Raw genomic sequence first — 18,482 nt, forward strand, 5'->3', positions numbered from 1 at the left:
TTTTTGTTTTAGTACAATGCCTCTCTAATATGTTAATATGTTTAACGTTTTCTTCTGTGTTAATTTTCATGTGCATGAACATAGTCTGATAACAAAGTGGGTAAACTCTAGTGAAAAGATAAGTTCTGTCTTAGGTAAATTAGATACAAATTTCATATTGAAAAAGCTTTTATTTAGATTTATGTCATGTTTTTAATTACATGATTTGTCCTATGTATTCACAACTCGTGCAAGGGCAAGAGAAGCAGAAAAAAGTTTCCTGTAGGCTTGATCTTGACTAGCCTTCTGTGGTCAGTCATAAATGTGTACGACTGAATGTTGGTGTGTGTTTAACTGGACCTTAAAATGCAATTACCTCAATTACCTTGATAGATGAATGGAATTTTTTTAAAAAGTAAATGCACTGCCTTTGAAGTGGTGGTGGGGATAGGGTCAGCCCTGATTGTGGTGTGAAGCTCAACTGGCAAAACACAAATGTTAATGTTTTTTCAGTTGTGCTTGGCTTGCTGTATATGGAGCCAGGGCAGCTTTCCTGAATGACGGGGAAATGCAACTTCTTTCCTGAGTCTGCTGTAGCAAGTATGGCAAATTTCACACAGGTGTTCTGTATTTTAATTGACTTCTGTTAAACATTTTGGTCAATAGTTGTTGTAACTTCTCTTGTCTGAGCAGCAGTACAATGAAGTTCTAAATTAAGCCCTGAAGTAATACATGGCTAATTCTGGAGAGAAACAGTTTTGCAGGAAGTGACTGTGGAGATATATTGAGCGCTCTGCTGATGACAGGAGTGGGAGCATCAGTGCATATTAGCTGTCTTCTGACATGAATGCTTTTATTTTTCCATGGGTAGTGTCAATTAGTCAACTGCATCAGAACATTTCTAAAATAGGTTATCCAAGCCTATTTCAAGAGGGTTTCTTAAGAGATGTATTTGCTATCGATGTGCTCATCATTGTGCTCATAGAATGTCCTTTTAGCGGGATTGTTCTTTTTTTAAGTTTTTCTTTTTTTTTTATTAAAAATGGAGTGTTGGCAACCAACTGTCATGTAAAGGCAAGATTCTGTAGACTTTTAAGGATAACAGAGTAAATGTATGATCTAACAGGAAGGCATGTATTCTGGGGGTGGGAGCTGGAGAGGGAGGGCCACAAAAAAAAAAAAGTACAAGGTAATGAGAATTGAAAGTTATGAAACCTATTGCTGCCTTTATAGTGATAAGTTGCTGTGAACAAGATCTGCCTCTTATCTCAAGGACATTCTTGATATCTTTTTAAGTTGAAATGCAGTACAAGCAAGTACAGGAAAATTTAATATTTTTTCACCTTGGGAGAATATAAATCAAGAAATGTAAGAAACGGTTCTCTCCTGATATATTGAATATGGTTTATTCAGCGTCTTTAATGTTTTTAAAAAGCAAGCTTGCTGAAGTGAAATCTGAGAAATAACTGTACAGAGTCCGATTTCTTTTTGTATTGATGGCTCATATTTTAATTTTAGAATGGAACCTCTCAAACACAACCGATCAAAAGTGCTTTGAAGGAGATGTAAAATGGTCATTCTGTCCAAATCTTGCTGAATTACTCTTCTGTTTCTTTCCAGTTTAAAAATCCCCTTATTATGCTTCTCCTGGCATCTGCAGTCATCAGTGTTTTAATGCATCAGTTTGATGATGCTGTCAGTATCACTGTGGTAAGGAACTCAAATTTATCTTCTTTAAGAGTACTACTTGCAAATGGATGCCCACACGTGCCTTTGACATTCTGTGAATGCTGATGGAGGGTGGAATCATTCAGCTTTAATTTATGAGGTTGATTACATGCAGGCATTCAATCAGCAGCTAAGCATATGGCTGGATTTTGTTTGCGCTTCTCTGGTAATAATACGTATCAAAATAAATACTATATCAACTAACAGTTATCTGGCTGCGTTTTGTGTATTTACTCATTGATTGATGGTGGAAACAGCAGCTTGTTATGAAAAACAATTTTGGTGTCCTGTAATTTTTATTGTAGATTGTGGTTTAAATTAAAATTGTGACCAAAGTAAGTTCTTTTAAAGATCTAGCCCTTTTAATTATGATGAAGAAAATGAAGTCTCTCTGCAGAAGGCAGGACCTGAAATAATGGATTTTGTAGGAATTTATGGTTAAATGGCATGTAAAGCTAGTGAGCAAATAAAACCCTACTAAGTGTTTGTTAATTCAAACGATGCTGTTAGTATAGGAGATGTTTATGCAAGTAATCCCTTTGGCCTTTGGAGGGTTAAGGAATGTAATCGAGCTGGTTTTTTTCTTGGCCGACCACCTCGCTGTGTATGCTGTGGAGTTTTGCTTCTGTAGTTAAGGTAACTGGTGTTTGCACCTGTCCTCCCTTTAGAAATGTTGTCTTCCTCTGGATACACCTTGTGATTTCTCTAATAATCAAATTAAAAATGGCATGGTTTCAGCGTTCAAGATATTCTGTTGCATTGAGAAATGTATTTTGTTTTTGCTATGGCTTAAAGTTAAATATTTCCTGTTTGGTTTCCTCCTTGGTTAGTGCTGTTCCTTATCCCTCTTGAACAAGGCGGTGGAGAGGCAGTATCAGAGAAGCACCATTTCTCTGTGTTGTGCCACATTTAAGAAGCGTACTGTAATAGTCTTGTGATCTTCAGTGTCCAAAAATATAGAGAATAAGTGCAATTGAGTTAAAGTTTGTGTGTGTGTGGTTGTTCTTGTTTTCCTGTGTCTGTCTAATGGTTAAGCCCTTATTTAGTCCTGTAGTGAGATTTTGTTTCCTTTCCCCGACAGAGCAACTTTCCTGTGACTGTGTTTTTGTGCGCAGAGCCTTCGCGATAAAACTAATATATTGTTGAAGATTAAGGACGTAGATATTCTTTTGGCAGCATTTCTTTTAAGTGACTTCTTTTATCCTTTTAATTCTAATACAAACACGTTGTAAAGCCATGTGATGAACTAGACTACAAAACGGATGCAGGTTAAAAATCATACATCCTTTCCCTTTGTGGGGGGATACTTGTTTCTTGAGGGGAACGACTGCATGTGCACACTAACTCCGAGGCTGATAGGAGGCTAGGATACCTGGCCGTGGCAAGCAGGGGGAGCTGTGGAAGGTGACCTTCTCTCCGAGAGTAATGTTTGTGTAGCCGTGGTGAAAATAGGCTGTGGAAGGATGGAAACGGAATGGTTGTTAACTCATTCATTTGAGAAGGCTGATGTTAGTGGCGTGATCAAGATAGACTCGTTGGTTGAGGCCTCTGGGAGAATTATTTAAGAGTTTTGCAAAAGAAAGTTTTCTCTTGCAAAATGGTCGTATTGTGGTGATTTTTAAATAATGACATTATGTGCCTTAAAGGCTTCTCTAATGGATTTTTTCCTTTTAATGTATGGTTGTCTGCATCTCTAAGAAATGAGTGTAACTGCTCAATCTGAGACCATGTAGAAGAGGAAGATGATTCTTTAAAGAAAAATTGATATTGATCGTATTAATTCCCTGATAGATTTTGTTATTCACTCCCTGTCATATCATAGGCTCGCTAGCCCCATGTTTAGGTTGAAGTGTGTGTGCCCGGGAGGGGCAAAGTGCAGGCTCGCTCTGCAGTCCTAATTCATTTCTTGCCTCCTTAAAGTGCAGTGAGGAACTGATGTGCCTTTTTTTTGTGTGTGTTTTTTTTTTTTTTTTTTTTTACAACTTTTTTTGTTTGGGGTCTTCTGCCTCAGTGTCTTGTCACAGTCTGGAGTTTTGAACAGAGATGCCTTGTGCTTTTCTTTTCCTTATGTGCATGTCTTATGGCTCTGGTCCTGTTCTTTATCTCACACCCTATTTCTAGACTTGGTGGGCCCTTTTCTTAGCCCCTCTGAGTCTGGTTATTTGAATGAACCCATGTTTGCGATGATTGGTAACAGTTATCACGTCACTTCTTTAACCCTTGTGCTTTATTGTTGTTGTTTCATTTAGTTGTTGTTTCTTTTAGTATTTTTGTATTCACACTTTTATACTTCCCTGAGACCAGTGCTTTTATTTTGGTTACAGAGCTCTGCTGCTCTGCTTTGCTAATCTTTTAGAAATGCAGAATGGAGTTTATTTCCTGATCAGTGAAACTTTTTCTTCAACATCAGTTATGTAGTTAGGAAATTTATTTTTAGTAAAATCATTTTTTGAGTCTCTTGGATGTTGCTAGTACGCATGGAAAAAGATTTTTCCTTTTTTAAATACTTGAGGAAGATATCCAGTGATCTATGAAAATGAGAAAACATGTTCCCCAAACCATATAGTTAACTTAAACTAACAAATAAGATTAAGCAAAAGCAAATAGGATCACTTTAATGGCCATTTGGTATTCTTTTATCTTACCTGCTTTTGTTTTCTTGCAGGCAATACTCATTGTTGTTACGGTTGCCTTTGTTCAGGTAAGACATCTGTTGTCCAAACAAGATTAGTGCTTTTATATGAACTCTTTTATTAAATAAAAGACTGCAGTAATTGTCCTGATGCATTGTGCAGCTGTGAATGGTTAGTGCTCTGTGCTTTGATCCAAGCCTTTTGCCTTGTCTAAAGCGTGTGATTTGTGCTGCTTTAGCTACAGTGACATTTATGCATCCGTACAACTATTATAGTCAGCCATAAAAGAGTGCTTGCATAGGCCACTCAGATTAAACTGTGTTGAACTACTATTAATATTTCATTTCACAGAAAATGGATTTTGAAAATGTGGTTCTGACTACAATTACGTATGAAAACACAACAAAAAAGTTCTTTCAGACATCTTCTAAGCTGCCTGAGCAGGGATCCTCTAAGTTTTCATTCTATAATACTGAGCTTTAATAGTCATGTATAAACCCAAATATCTTTGTGTTTGTGCTCAGTACCTTTAATCTTGTAATGCGCTTTTTGTGGTTTTAGATCAACTATGTTACCATATTTTTCTAGAGGTTAAGAGTATGAACACAGTATTTAAGGTACGGGTGGTATGCAGTAGCTTGCTAAACTGTAAAACTTGATCATGTCTGAGCCATGAGTTAGAAGCATTTCTGCAAGCATTAAGAGGCCTGAGATGAAATGTGAAGAAACTGTTAGTCTTAATAAATGCATGTAGGCAAATTGTTTAATTTTTGAACATGCTTGTTTAAAGTATCTAGTGTGGAGCTATTGAATGACATATCATAAATGATTCTTTGGAATGTTAGCTTAATAAAAATTACTGATACTCCATTTTGTTTGCTTTGCCTGCTCTTAAAATGTCCTGTGCTTTAACTGTGTGTTTTATTGTGTCTGCAGGAGTACAGATCAGAAAAATCTCTTGAAGAGCTTAGTAAACTTGTGCCTCCAGAATGTCATTGGTATGGAATTGCCTTCTTTCAGTCCTAAATTAAGTAGGGTTAAATTTAATCTGAATCTAGTAGGTTCATCAAAATCTTACCACTTTGTTGTCAACCTGTTACACTAACTTACAATATGTTTTGCTTTGAGACTAAAGTATTAAATGGATAATTACATGTTGTCTGATGAACATTTCAGATAACATTAATGCTATGTAACTTACGAAGAAAAACAGAAATCTCATTTGGCTTACTTCCAAAACCAGTAACGTTGCAAAATGTAGTCAACACTTTGAAAGCTTTTGTCAGGTAAAATGCCAGGGAAGACCTGCTGATGCACTTGGACTTCATGTTCTTGTCCGCAGTGTGCGAGAAGGCCGGGTGGAGCATACACTCGCAAGAGACTTGGTCCCAGGTGACACCGTCTGCTTGTCGGTTGGAGACAGAGTCCCGGCGGATCTACGATTATTTGAGGTATGTACCTAATCTGCTGTTTTAACATTTAGCAACTTCTCTTTCCCTCTGTCCTGAGGGATGGCCAGTGATTATTGAACAGCAAGTATTGTTTGGACCTCCCAGCAAATGGTGTTGCAGCAGTATCTACTGTCTTGCTCATAAGCTCATAGTACTTTGTGGTAGCAGCATTCTTGCAGCTCTGGGTGGAAACAGAATGGAAATCTTAAATCTTATAGACTTGCACTAAGTGAGAATTTTCATTGACTTTATCTCAACTATTGTTGCAAACTGTTTGAAAGTAAAAACATTATCATAACCAGTTGCCTCATTCTAGCATTGGAAATTTCTACCCTGCAGTTGGGGCTTGTTATATATACACATTTGTATATATACATATATGTTTATGTAGGTATTTTAAGTCCCAAGTGGCAGAATGTGCATGTTTTTTTCCCTTAGCAATTTGAAGGGCAATCTTTTTGTTAAAGATTGACCATAATCATCAGAAAAGTGTGATGCATTTATTTATACTCCCATATAAACAGTATCTTTTACACTAGAAATACACAAAAGGGAAGGGATGTTTTTCAGCGTAAATATATCATTAGAGTCAATATGAGAGACCGAATTTGTGTATTTTGTGTTTTTTGATTTACTGTCAAAGCAGACAGTTCTTAAAGGCTTCGTGTCAAGTCTTCATGGGAAAGGAAGTGAAGGGGAAAACAAATTCTCTCTATGTGAGATATTCATGAGGATTGTATGTGCATTTTCATTTGAAATGACCTTTCTTGTGGGGTCAAATGTTCTGTTTATTACTTTTTCAGTTTGAAATGGCATTTTTGGCCATCTATTGTATAAAAGGTGAATACATCACACGCTTGAAATCATTTTTCTTTATTTTAAATAATCTCAATATTACATGCTATGCATAGGAAAGCCCAAATCAAGATAGATGTACAGTGCACTCCTAGAGAAACATCAAAAACTTGGCAGAAGTAACAAACAGCTTAAATCTGCACTATTTACATAACTTGATACACTCTTCAGTTGCATTATTGATGTGCTTTTGCCCCTTTTACTCCATTCATTTTATTATAGTTTAGAAAAACAAATGGGACTTCACATGCTTTCAGCAGTTTGATATCTGTTTATTTTTCTTTCACTTCTGTGTTTCACCCATATATGTGTGGAGGGAAAGCCTGAACGGTTTATTTGGGTATAATACAACTTCCTACCAGGGTACACGGGTGTAGCCTGATAGTTGTTTTTCTCAGAGCTGTATGATACAAAGATGCAAGGGCCTGGAAGGGATCCAACATAACTTTATTGGAAATTAGTCTTACATTTACAGTGTAAACAGTGACAAATATATACAATTTCAAGGGTGAAGTGTCAAAGATAATGACTCACAAAATCATATGCTGTGTTTAAATGTTTTTAGAACAATGTGCCTAGTTTCTTTTGCACTTGTGTGAATAGATAATTGATTTTCTTTTCTGTGTTTATCTTTGATTTATGTTTTTTTTGACAAAGCTCAGATTTCCTTTGAATAAGAGGAGAGCTTGACAGTGTTGTCAGATCTTTAATGTCAGTTGTTTTGTAAAAAATTATCCCCACCAATCCCTACCTGTTGTTATGATGTGGAAGAGGGACATGAGAAAAAATATGCAAAGGTTGTATTTTAAGATAAATCTCTCAGCATAGTCTAATTAAGGATAATATTGTAGAAAATGGCAGATCTAGTAATTAAGCAGTATTTGCTTTCTGAAGTCTTTCATATATGTGAAAAGAAATCTCTTTATCGGATTACTCTTGGTAGAGGTTAATCTCATTTTCCAATATATGATGTTCGAAAAAATTTTCCGGCATGAAATTTCTGTACATTAGTGAGCAGTTTATCTTAATCTCTCCAAAGCCAGAACGTTGCAACGAAGCCCATAGCAATGTGGGCTTCAAACAGAGAAATCCTGCTGAGAGTGCTGATAAACCAGTGCCTCAAAGCTTAAGGCTAAACTCGAATCTTGGACACTTTCACATCTCCATACTACCTCAGTTTCAAGTCTGAGGAAAGACATCACTGACAACTATTATGAGCCTTTCTGGGATTAATCATTCTTAGGGGGTTTGAGAAATTCATTGTGGTTTTTGACAAGTGTCCCTTTTCCTTTATTGATACAGCATCAACATTTTAAAAATGGGTACTGCCTTGGTAACTATTTGAGAGAATAGCAGGAATTAGAGGGATTTGACTGATGAGAAAGCACTTTAGTAAAGGTACTATTCTCTTTTTAACATTCACTGAATTATTTTTGATCTCTCAACCCTTATTCATTCTGTTGTCCAGGTGGAGCTGGACTGTATCAGATTTGACATGTCACTGAAAAAAAAAACAACCCCAAAACTCAAAAGAATAACCCCCCCTAAACCTCTAAGCGATTTACAATAGTGTGCTGGTACCAAGTGCAATGTAGCTAATTTGTATTTACTCTGCAGACGTTGCCCTTTCAAAGACATTTGGCAATTGAATTTTATTGTACACCCTGTAGCACTGTTCTCTTGAGATGGTCTTGAAATTTAGTGATTTGGTCACAATTAGTGGCTTTTCTTTTAAATAATTCAGAATTACTTAGTGTTTGCAGATGTGATTCAGACTTTTTTGTGCGTTAAAGGATGTTCGATATCTATTGGAGTCAATAGAAATACTTAGCTTGTGTCAGTTGGGGAAAGACATTTCTCTTGAATTTGGATTTTTAGCAGATTTTTCTTTATCTGTCTTTATATTTCAGCCAAATCTGTTTTTTTCTTTTTTTTAAATAAATTTGACCCAATTGGGTAGCTCTAAGAGAATAATCCATTCTCTCTTGCCTTTCCTTCTCTAATTCTACCCCCTTCTCTCCCTTTCCCATCTGCTACCCCAGAAAAATACAGTAAAACCCAAATATGGTAGCCTTTCTTCTTCAGCAGTGTGACTGCTTTTCCTACTGAGACTTTCTGATGAAAATAGATTTTTTTTTTTTTTTTTTTTTTTTTTTTTTTTTTTTTTTTTTTTTTTTTTTTTTTTTTGTTAGCCAGTTCTTATTGGACTAAGTCATTCTTAATAGGTGGAATCATGGGGAAGGTGGACTGAGAACTGAGGGGATGAAAATATGTCCACACATTCACATTCCAAGTTAACTGGCTTTTTTGGGTGAAGTGTGACACAGTTACAACCTCACTAAGACGGTTATGTTTTGTGTTCATAAAACATAATTATGAATAAACTTTGACTTGGCAAAGCAAGTGTATTGCAAGTGTATTCTGTGCTTGTTCATGCAACTTTGCTTACTACCTGGTTGATACTACCATAGTTTCCTGCCATATGAATAAATTGGATATAATATTTTTAATAGTAAATATCAGGAGATTTTCATTATTTCTTCTGACCTCTTATAAGCGCTTACTGTCCTGCATTTTAAAACCCAGTCTGTGTATTTTGTTTTCCAAGGCCGTGGATCTTTCTATCGACGAGTCTAGCCTCACGGGTGAGACAGCTCCTTGTGCTAAATCGACAGCTCCTCAGCCAGCTGCAACCAATGGCGACCTTACTTCCAGGAGCAATATTGCTTTCATGGGAACGCTGGTCAGATGTGGAAAAGCAAAGGTAAAATTATCGTTGATCAGGAAGAATATTCTGCATACTTCTAACTGTTTGAAAGGAGTCTTTTTTTTTCAAGTTTGTTCATTCATAGAAGTACTTTATTGGCTACATATACTTGAAATTTTTTAGAGTAATAGGAATGTGCCTTTATACTCAAAATACAGGATAACTTTTAACTCTCTCATATACTGCAGCACTTCTCCCATTAGTGCTTTTTCAGATATTGTGTTCTGCTTTATTTTGCATTTATTTAGGGCCAGGGTGCTCAAATCTGTGGGGAGGGTAAGGAGGAAAGATTTGAAACTCTGTTACCTAGGGTGTGAGTTTTGACTTCTAGAACAATGTTCACATGTCGGAGTTTGAATATATGTGACTAAAATCTTTTTTTAGCTGATGTTAGATACTCCTTTCAACATGCAATAGCTATTTATGTTATTATTTACCAAGAGTTAAATTTGTATTAAAAAATGTTAAGGAAATTCACTGCAGGCTGTTTGCCCGTTGTTTGAGTAAGTGTCAGGAATCATCACTAACAGAAAAATTACACTTCAAAGTAGAATTTGCTTTATTTTATGTTTTTTAGGGAATAGTAATTGGAACAGGAGAAAACTCTGAATTTGGGGAGGTTTTCAAAATGATGCAAGCAGAAGAGGTAAGAGTGAATACCTAGCACTAGATATGGTGTGGTGTGTGCCAGCCAGGAATTTGAGTTGTTCCTGTAGCGCATCTCTACCATCTTTCAGAGAAATGCTGCTGGCCAGATGCCTGCAGTGGGACCCACAGGGATAGATGTGTGAAGAAAACATCATTCTTGTTTTATTTTTTCACTAGTAATTATAGTAACTACTGTTACACATATAATGATGTGTGTGAGCTGTCTACATAAAAATATTCTGAAATACCAGAGGGAGGGTTTTGTAATGTTTAATCTTACACATAATGCTCTAGGTGACCTTGCATGTGCAGCGGAATTGGAGTGGATGACCTTGAGAGGTCTCTTCCAACCTTAAGCATTCTATGATTCTATAATGTTTATCTTATTTTAAAGCTAATTTTGAAGGTATGAGTGAACAAACTTTATACCTGCTGATACAATAGAGCATATGCATATTTTTCCATAACTTGTTGAACAGAAGTTTTACAATGAACGCGTTTTCTTGCTTTTGCCCTACATGTTTTCATATTGTAGTTCACCGGATTTTACCCTACCTATTTTTTTTTTTTTTTTTTTAAATTAAAGTTTTTGCTTGGGTATCTTTATTGTGCTTTTTGGCACCAGAGTGTCTAAATATCTCCATAGCTTCTAATTTGGCTAATTTTTCATTTCCTGCAACTAGTTAGCAACCATTCCTTGTTGGTCTTCTGGGACTTTAAAGCCTATGTAGATGTTGAAAAGAAATGCAGTGTTTTTTAATCAATGTGTATTTTTTCTGAAAGCCTTTGGCCTCTTGTGTTAGTTTTGGTATTGATACTACAAAGCCTTCTGAAGAATTCCTAATAATTTTTTTGCTCCTTTGAAGTGTTCTTATGGCTTCTTGAATTCTACACAAGATTGGAACAAAGGAGCCTTGTATGTTTTCATAAAGTAAATATACAATATAACTGCATTTTAGTTACCAACAGTGTCTTGAAATTTACACTCCTGGAAAAATTCCTGATACAATTTATACTTGTTTAACATGTGCTTATTAACTCCTTCACATCTACCTTTCACCAAGGCTCCAAAGACACCTCTGCAGAAGAGCATGGATCTCTTAGGAAAACAGCTATCCTTGTATTCCTTTGGCATAATAGGTAAGAGAATCTGTGTAAAATAATTACAGATGACTATGTAATTCTTGTCTCTCTCCTATTAAATTGGTTTGTGTTCTGATTCAAGGTGAGTGTAAGCAAGTTTCTTGCTCCTGATACCAGTGTACAGCTAGGCTGGCAGAAACTTTCTTTGCTTTTGTCATACTGACAAAATTATCCCCCAGAAGTGAGGGGAAACAAAAATACGGAGGAAACCCCAAATTTAGATTTTTTTGTAATAGCATTGTGGTAAGCTTAGGGAGTGGGGGGTGTTTGTGTTGTAGTGTGTTCCTTAGGGATTTTTTGCAGGGATGGGTTTGGGGTTTTATTTGAGGTGGAAGGGAGGTGTTTGGGTGGTGGTTTTTTTTTTTTTTTTTTTTTTTTTTTTTTTGTCTTTATGTTCTTTGAAGCTGCAGTGCATAGTGGTATTTATTGAAACACCTGTTTTGTTTATAGGGATTATCATGCTGGTTGGCTGGTTGCAAGGAAAGCATATCCTCGATATGTTCACAATTGGTGTGAGGTAAGATAAATAGCATAGTTCATCCATGAAAGCTAGTGATATATATTATGATATGCTTGCACGCACACTCTGATGCTGTGAAGCTCAGACAGGAGACATAAAACAAGAATTGACTTTATGCTGTAAAAAGGTGAGGACTGATCATGTTCTCTTTAATAGCATGGTGTGTGCTTTTCATTCTTTCAAAACATGCAGTTGTATGAAGATTGCTGAGTGTTTTTCGGAAGACTGGTGACCAATCAATGAACAAAGATGTGTAATTCAAACTTCCATCCCTGTGTAAATAAAATGCAATTTTAAAATGACATTAGACAAAACTTGGAGTGGCTAGAAGATTTTCATCATGGAGTAGTCCAGTAGTTTGGTTTTTTTGTGGCATGTTCTATGCTATTCCAACACCTAGCATATTGCTCTATCATGATCTGGAAGTGACAGCTGTGGATCACCAGTAGCTTGATGTGGCAGCGATTCCCAGACAGACTTGTGCAGTGCTGACTACCCATATTCTTTAAAAGCTGGTGTGCTTTATGCAGCCCTAATTAGTATTTTGTGTGTGCAAAACAAACATCTTTTTTCCTCAAGCTTTTCTTCATACATTTGCACAAACAATTGCATGTTGTTACTTTCTCCAGAATGTGCGTTTTGCAATGAAAGGTGTATGATGAGAATCAAATGGCAGCTGCTTCCTTGCACTCTTAACCTTGCTATACAAACAAAAGGTTTGTGACTGTAGGTTTATCTTTACTGTGCATTTATGGATGACACTTTAAGGCAAAGTTTGTATGTTTATTTTCATTGCAGCTTGGCAGTAGCAGCAATCCCTGAAGGACTACCAATCGTGGTAACAGTGACACTGGCCCTTGGCGTAATGAGAATGGTCAAGAAAAGGGCTATTGTGAAAAAACTGCCTATCGTTGAGACTTTAGGTATGACCAGACAAACTTGGGTAATTTTTTGGTATGAATGTTAGGGAATTAACATGAGTGTGCTTCCTCAGAGTCTTGCTGTTCCTTTTAAAACTTTAATAATGAAAAGTGCTAACATTTAAAATCATTCTGTATGCAGTTTCAGTCATGAAACACGTAGTGCACTGGACACAACCCAAATCTTTTCTGCTGTATTTTGTCATTCCCTATATTTTGAAATTCAAAATGTTTTATTTCTAATTTCTCTTTCTGAATTTCATTACTGCTGCAAGTTTATGTTGATTTTGCAATACCAGCTGACATTCAGAAAAATGTCAAATTTTTTCCTCACCAGGAGTCTTAATTGAGACTTTATTTAATGTAGCTTGAGATACAGCAGTATGAAAATAAGGAGTCAATGAATAAAAGTCCTTCAGACTACTGCTGTTCTTGGAACTTTAATAATCAAAAAGAACTTCTTTTTTGCTATTTATGAATAGTTGTAGATTGACACATTGTGAAAAAAAGAAAATGAAATTTAACACTAATGGTTGAAATATTTCCTTTCCTTTCTTTTTCTTTTTTTTTTTCTTCTTGAATATTTTTTGCTCTCATTAGCTACTTAAATTGTTATAGAAAGTCCTTGTCTCGCTGATTCTTTCAGGTTGTTGCAATGTAATTTGTTCTGATAAAACTGGAACTCTTACGAAGAATGAAATGACTGTGACTCATATTTTTACTTCAGATGGACAGCGTGCTGAGGTATGTAATGAAATTATATCAGACTTCAGTTTTAGCTTTTGCTTCTGTATGTATAGATTACATCAGCTGAAATGATCCTGAGTACTTCAGGTAAAGTGTAAATTGAGGAAGAGTAAATTTGCTCTGTCAAATCTCACTTTCTCATCTCCTGGCTAATGTCATTTTTGTCCATTTAGTAGTTCAGCCTTTGTATTTTTTTAAGCCTTCCAGGACTACAGAAGAGTTATTAGTAAAATATATACTGCTCATACAGCTCCTCATTGCTGTAACTTGTAATAAAAGGCAGATGATGAGATTCGTTACAAATAGAGAGATTTTGTTTGTCTTCAGTATGGAAAGTGAGGCTACTTTTTTGCTGTTACAGGTGTGTAAAATAAATATTCTGAAAATGTAAGTTTTAGAATAGAAGCCGCAGCTAGCTTTTGTCTGAAAGACTTGATTTTATTGAGTGCTCTGTACCAACAGCGTACAGGCAGTCTTGCTCTTCATAAGAAATGAAACTGTATGTAGGAGCAGGACAAAGCCTGAGGTAAATTGGAGGGGGAAAAAAGAAAAAGGCAGTATGAATAGAAAAGCAAGATGTGAATTAAATGTAGTTCCTTAAGTTCTCAATTTTTTTTTCAGGATTTTGTTTGTTTACTGATGCCTATTAGTACTCCAGATGTTTTTCTCTTCCAAGAAATCTATAAATATATATATAGAATTATATATATTTCCTGCTAACATAATTACATATGGGTGAAATTAGTTCCTTTTTCCTAACTGTAAGAGAAATTAAAATGGCTGTCAACTGTGTTAGGTACTTACTGTTGTCCTAAACTGAAGACTACTTTTTTTTAAGATCCTGATGGGATGTGTAAATGTTATGCATTTAAAAAAAAAAAAAAAAAAAAAGCCTTCTTTCCCCCTGCAACCCCTGTACCTGCCCTGCAAAAAGACTAACCCAAAAATCTCCAAAGGATGCAAACTTGCCCAAGTAGACGTGCTTGTACACTGTGGTTTTTATTTCTAACAAGGAATAATATTGATACTGTTAATTTTCTTCTGAATATAAAATGCTGAGTATATTTGAAAACGAGTGGCTAATATATTTCCTTGAAAAGTTCAGTTGTCTTGAGCATATTGGTTCCATTATCTCGATCTGGTACATTAGAAGTCGAGTAGGCGACTCCATTCGTATTGGGTAAAATCAACCATTATGGTTGGTGGTGTTTCACTTTTTTGTAGTTTATTGTAGAAAACTGAAGTTCAAACAATTTATGAACCCAGTGAACATTGCCTTTTGTACTCCCTCTGGCTGTTTGTCTTGCAGGTTACTGGAGTAGGGTATAACAGGTTTGGAGAAGTGATACTTGATGGTGATGTTATCCATGGTTATAACAACCCATCCATTAGCAAAATCGTTGAGGTGAGACCTTGGCACAGAGAGATGTGTTTTAATCAGTGACGCAGCACAAGAGTTGTGCACGGTATCGACTTGTGTCCTGTGTTTTATCTCTCTTCCCTTCCTCGTCTTCTAGGCTGGTTGTGTGTGCAATGATGCTCTGATTAGAAACAACACCTTAATGGGGAAGCCAACAGAAGGGGCTTTAATTGCACTTGCTATGAAGGTGTGTACTTTTTGGTATTTCTTTTTTGTTTGTTTTTGGCAGGTGGGAAATACATAGAAATGAGGGGCTCTTTCTTTTTCTCTCACTTTTGATTTTATTGTAGCTGCTCGTTTTCTGTTCATGTCTCCTAACTTGGAAATCTGTGTGTTCGGAGCAAGATTTTCAATAAGTTATTTAGAACTGCAATAAAGCTTTTAATAGCACTTATTTTATACACTTAATATTGTTACTCTGCCTGCCACAAGCCAGCTGACCTCTCAAATGTTAATTGTGTTGTTTTTCTCCCATTTTCACCAGCAGCAGTAATAAGTGGGTAACTGATTAGTAAATACCCTGGTACTTTTTGTGACTGTAGTATTTAAATCATGGACATAGGCAGTTTGAATTGTGAATATTCTGGCTAAAAGTGGCCTTTATTGTGTGACACACGTGTTAGAGTTACTGATTGTGAGGAGACTTGCAAAAAAAATACTAAAAGATGACTGCATTACAGCGTTTATTTCCCCATGTAATGGAGACACAGGATGTGTTTTTTCCTTGCTTAGATGTATTTTAAGTCTCCAGCCTTTGACTGGAAAGGACTGGAGTGATGTTTTTTTGCTAAGAGCACCCAGGAGTAGAATATGCTCCTGTCAGGGAAGGTAGTGGTATTTAGCATGTTGTGAAAGTCCTCAAGTACCAAGAATTGTTTACAGCAGGCTGCTTTAATCTGTATATTGTTTTTCTTGGACTTGATTAAGGGTAGAGCATGGAAGGGGTGTTGCATCTGGGGTGGGGAAAGAGCAGCATTTGAGATGCACATCCCTTTTCCTTGAGTTATCTGAAGTCTTTGTAGTCGGTGAGTTTCAGCTTAAAAATTTACTCAATTCTGACAATTAGAAATCTCATTTCAGATGGGATCTCTATGAGATCAGATCTCTAGATTTTGCTGAAGTCTTATGTTATTTTCCAGGGCCTTTTTCAGAGGAGTTATTTAGAAATAATATAATTGGAAAATTGGTGCTTACACGGATTTCAGAAAGTCCAAGAAGTTGGCAAACTGTTTTAACGCAGGACAGGCTGGCATTTAGGTGCTTGCTCTCTTTTATACAGATGGGTTTAGATGGACTCCAGGAAGACTACGTGAGGAAGGCTGAATATCCCTTCAGCTCGGAGCAAAAATGGATGGCTGTAAAATGTGTCCACAGAACGCAGCAGGTAAACACCTTCCTTGTGAAACACAGGCTGTGCTCCGGGGGGCCCTGTAGAGCAGTCAGGAGTACTGCTAAATAGCTTCATTTTTTGCTTCAGAGGCTACTAGAAGCTAACAGTGCAGCGCACAGTCCTGGAAATGTGGTTTGGTAATAGGTCAAGTTTCAGCTTCAAGCTCAGAAGTGTTGACTAGGAATCACAAGAAACTCTTTCTAGAGAGGAATTCTGGAAATTTTTCATTATTTTGATATCCTAGACTTTGAGTGTATGACTGTTTTCTTCCTTCAGCGTTTCCATCAAACATCAAAAGTAATTCTGTCAATCACGTACTCTTTCAGGACTGCATATTGCCTAATGAATTAAGAGCAAGAAGATGCATAGATATTTAACAGTTAACCTTTCTTTTGTTTGAAAACTCTGGCATTTTGATTTTCATGTAGCCAGCACATTCCTGTGTGCATCTCTGTTCAGCAGGGATTTTTTTTTTCTTTTTTTTTTTCAAATGATCAATACAGACCATATCAACAATTCTTTTTCCTTTTAGGACAAACCAGAGATTTGCTTTATGAAAGGTGCTTATGAACAAGTCATTAGATACTGTACATCATATAACTGTAAAGGGCAGATCCTACCTCTTGTTCAGCAGCAAAGAGAGCAGTACCAGCAAGAGAAGACATCCATGGGCTCTGCGGGGCTTAGGGGTAAGACCATTTCAGTGTTGTGGATTAACTGGTTTTTAATGTTACTGGATACCTTAAAGAAAAAAAAAAAACCTAAGAACTCTTAAAAACTAAGAAAAAAATATGTAGGGGTCTCCCCTATTGGGGCTCTTGGGTTCTATTATTTATTTATTTATTAATGGAGGAGAGTGGCAAAGAGGTGCTCTGGTTTTAAGAGCACCTGGTCTCCCTTTCATATTGTTGCATAAATGACTGCATGTGCACAGAAACCACAAGTGCAGATGCTGTTCTCCTTCCAAAAGGTGAAGGTGTATGCACTTCCACCTGAAAAGAAATGGGGAAAAAATATCTATAAAACTTGAAATAGGTAGGGTTGGTGAAGAAGGTGCTTCTTAGAAGAAAGAAATACATGAAAATCAGCTGTTCCAAATGCAATACTTGTTAGCATTGGTATACATCTTATTTTCAAGTGCTAACTCATTTTTCTTTGCTCTCTAAAAGTTCTGGCTTTGGCTTCTGGCCCTGAGTTAGGACAACTGACTTTCTTGGGACTTGTGGGAATAGTGGATCCGCCACGGACTGGTGTAAAAGAAGCTGTTACTACACTCATCACATCAGGAGTTGCAATAAAAATGATAACCGGAGATTCGCAGGAGACGGCAGTTGCCATTGGTAGGACTTATCCCCGGCTTGTTTTTGGTGTCGGCACTAGCTGCTTAGTTGTCATGAAATGTTGTGGATATCAAGTCCAAGCTCTAGGTGTATGGACTGCATTGGATTAGTATGTGGCACAGTGGGACCAGGGGGGGAACTCTGAACTTATCAACCTCAATGGTTGCAGCCTAAATTGCAGTTTCTCTAGTTTGGGTTATGTATCAGAATTGCTGTTTGAGACAGTATGTATCATCTTAAGCATCCCTCGTAGCAAAATACAGTTAACTTCTGATTCTTAAGTTTTTATTCCCTGCTGGGAGTGTGTTTCCTACAGCAAAAGGGAGAAAATAATAGTCACTGACTGTAAGGACCATAAATATGGCCCGTTAAATCCTTTGATTCCTCTTTTTTTTTTTTTTTTTTTTTTTTTTTTTTTTTTCCTCCATATAAGTTTGAAATTTGAGGGCATTTGTGAACTATTTAAATAAGTTACTGTGTTGTAAAGAGAAAATAAATATCTTAAAATACAGGTACTTTAACTAGAATATAGATTCTTTATGTACAAGATGATGAAAGAAGCTGGAAGTGCATGGAAAAAGTACATCCCAAATTAGCAGCACTTTCACTGGGGGGAGGGTCTCTTTTTTTTTTTTCTTTTTTCCCTTTTTTCTCCTTTTTTCCTTTTTTTCCTTTTCTCTGTGTGCTTTATCTCTGTTCATTTTCTGGGTTTTTTTTTTTTTTTTTGAACTGTGAATTCTTTAGAAAGAACAGTGCTGTTTATAGCTTTGTTTTGGTTTTTTTTGCTCCATTTCCAGCTAGTCGCCTAGGATTGTATTCTAAAAATTCACAGGCGATATCTGGAGAAGAAATAGATGAATTGGATATTCATCAGCTTTCTCAAATAACACCAAAGGTATGCTTGAATGTGCTGCTTACTAAAAAGCAGTAAAGGATATATT

General features: G+C 36.4%; 1 protein-coding gene across 2 annotated transcripts in view; it reads left to right on the forward strand.

Moving 5' to 3' along the window:
• ATP2C1 (ATPase secretory pathway Ca2+ transporting 1) overlaps positions 1-18,482 on the forward strand; it is a 59,936-nt gene that overhangs the window by 32,372 nt on the left and 9,082 nt on the right. For both annotated transcript variants that reach the window (XM_026045511.1, XM_026045513.1), the window contains 16 exons: positions 1,600-1,689; positions 4,373-4,408; positions 5,277-5,338; positions 5,683-5,791; positions 9,255-9,410; positions 9,991-10,059; positions 11,126-11,201; positions 11,655-11,721; positions 12,523-12,647; positions 13,291-13,388; positions 14,701-14,796; positions 14,909-14,998; positions 16,091-16,195; positions 16,734-16,890; positions 17,371-17,541; positions 18,339-18,436. In XM_026045511.1, coding sequence (XP_025901296.1) covers positions 1,600-1,689; positions 4,373-4,408; positions 5,277-5,338; positions 5,683-5,791; positions 9,255-9,410; positions 9,991-10,059; positions 11,126-11,201; positions 11,655-11,721; positions 12,523-12,647; positions 13,291-13,388; positions 14,701-14,796; positions 14,909-14,998; positions 16,091-16,195; positions 16,734-16,890; positions 17,371-17,541; positions 18,339-18,436 — 1,605 coding nt within the window. The remainder of the gene's footprint in view (positions 1-1,599; positions 1,690-4,372; positions 4,409-5,276; positions 5,339-5,682; positions 5,792-9,254; positions 9,411-9,990; positions 10,060-11,125; positions 11,202-11,654; positions 11,722-12,522; positions 12,648-13,290; positions 13,389-14,700; positions 14,797-14,908; positions 14,999-16,090; positions 16,196-16,733; positions 16,891-17,370; positions 17,542-18,338; positions 18,437-18,482) is intronic.

This window comes from Nothoprocta perdicaria, unplaced genomic scaffold (assembly GCF_003342845.1).
Source record: "Nothoprocta perdicaria isolate Ctin4 unplaced genomic scaffold, notPer1 scaffold_40, whole genome shotgun sequence".
Lineage (NCBI taxonomy): Eukaryota > Metazoa > Chordata > Aves > Tinamiformes > Tinamidae > Nothoprocta > Nothoprocta perdicaria.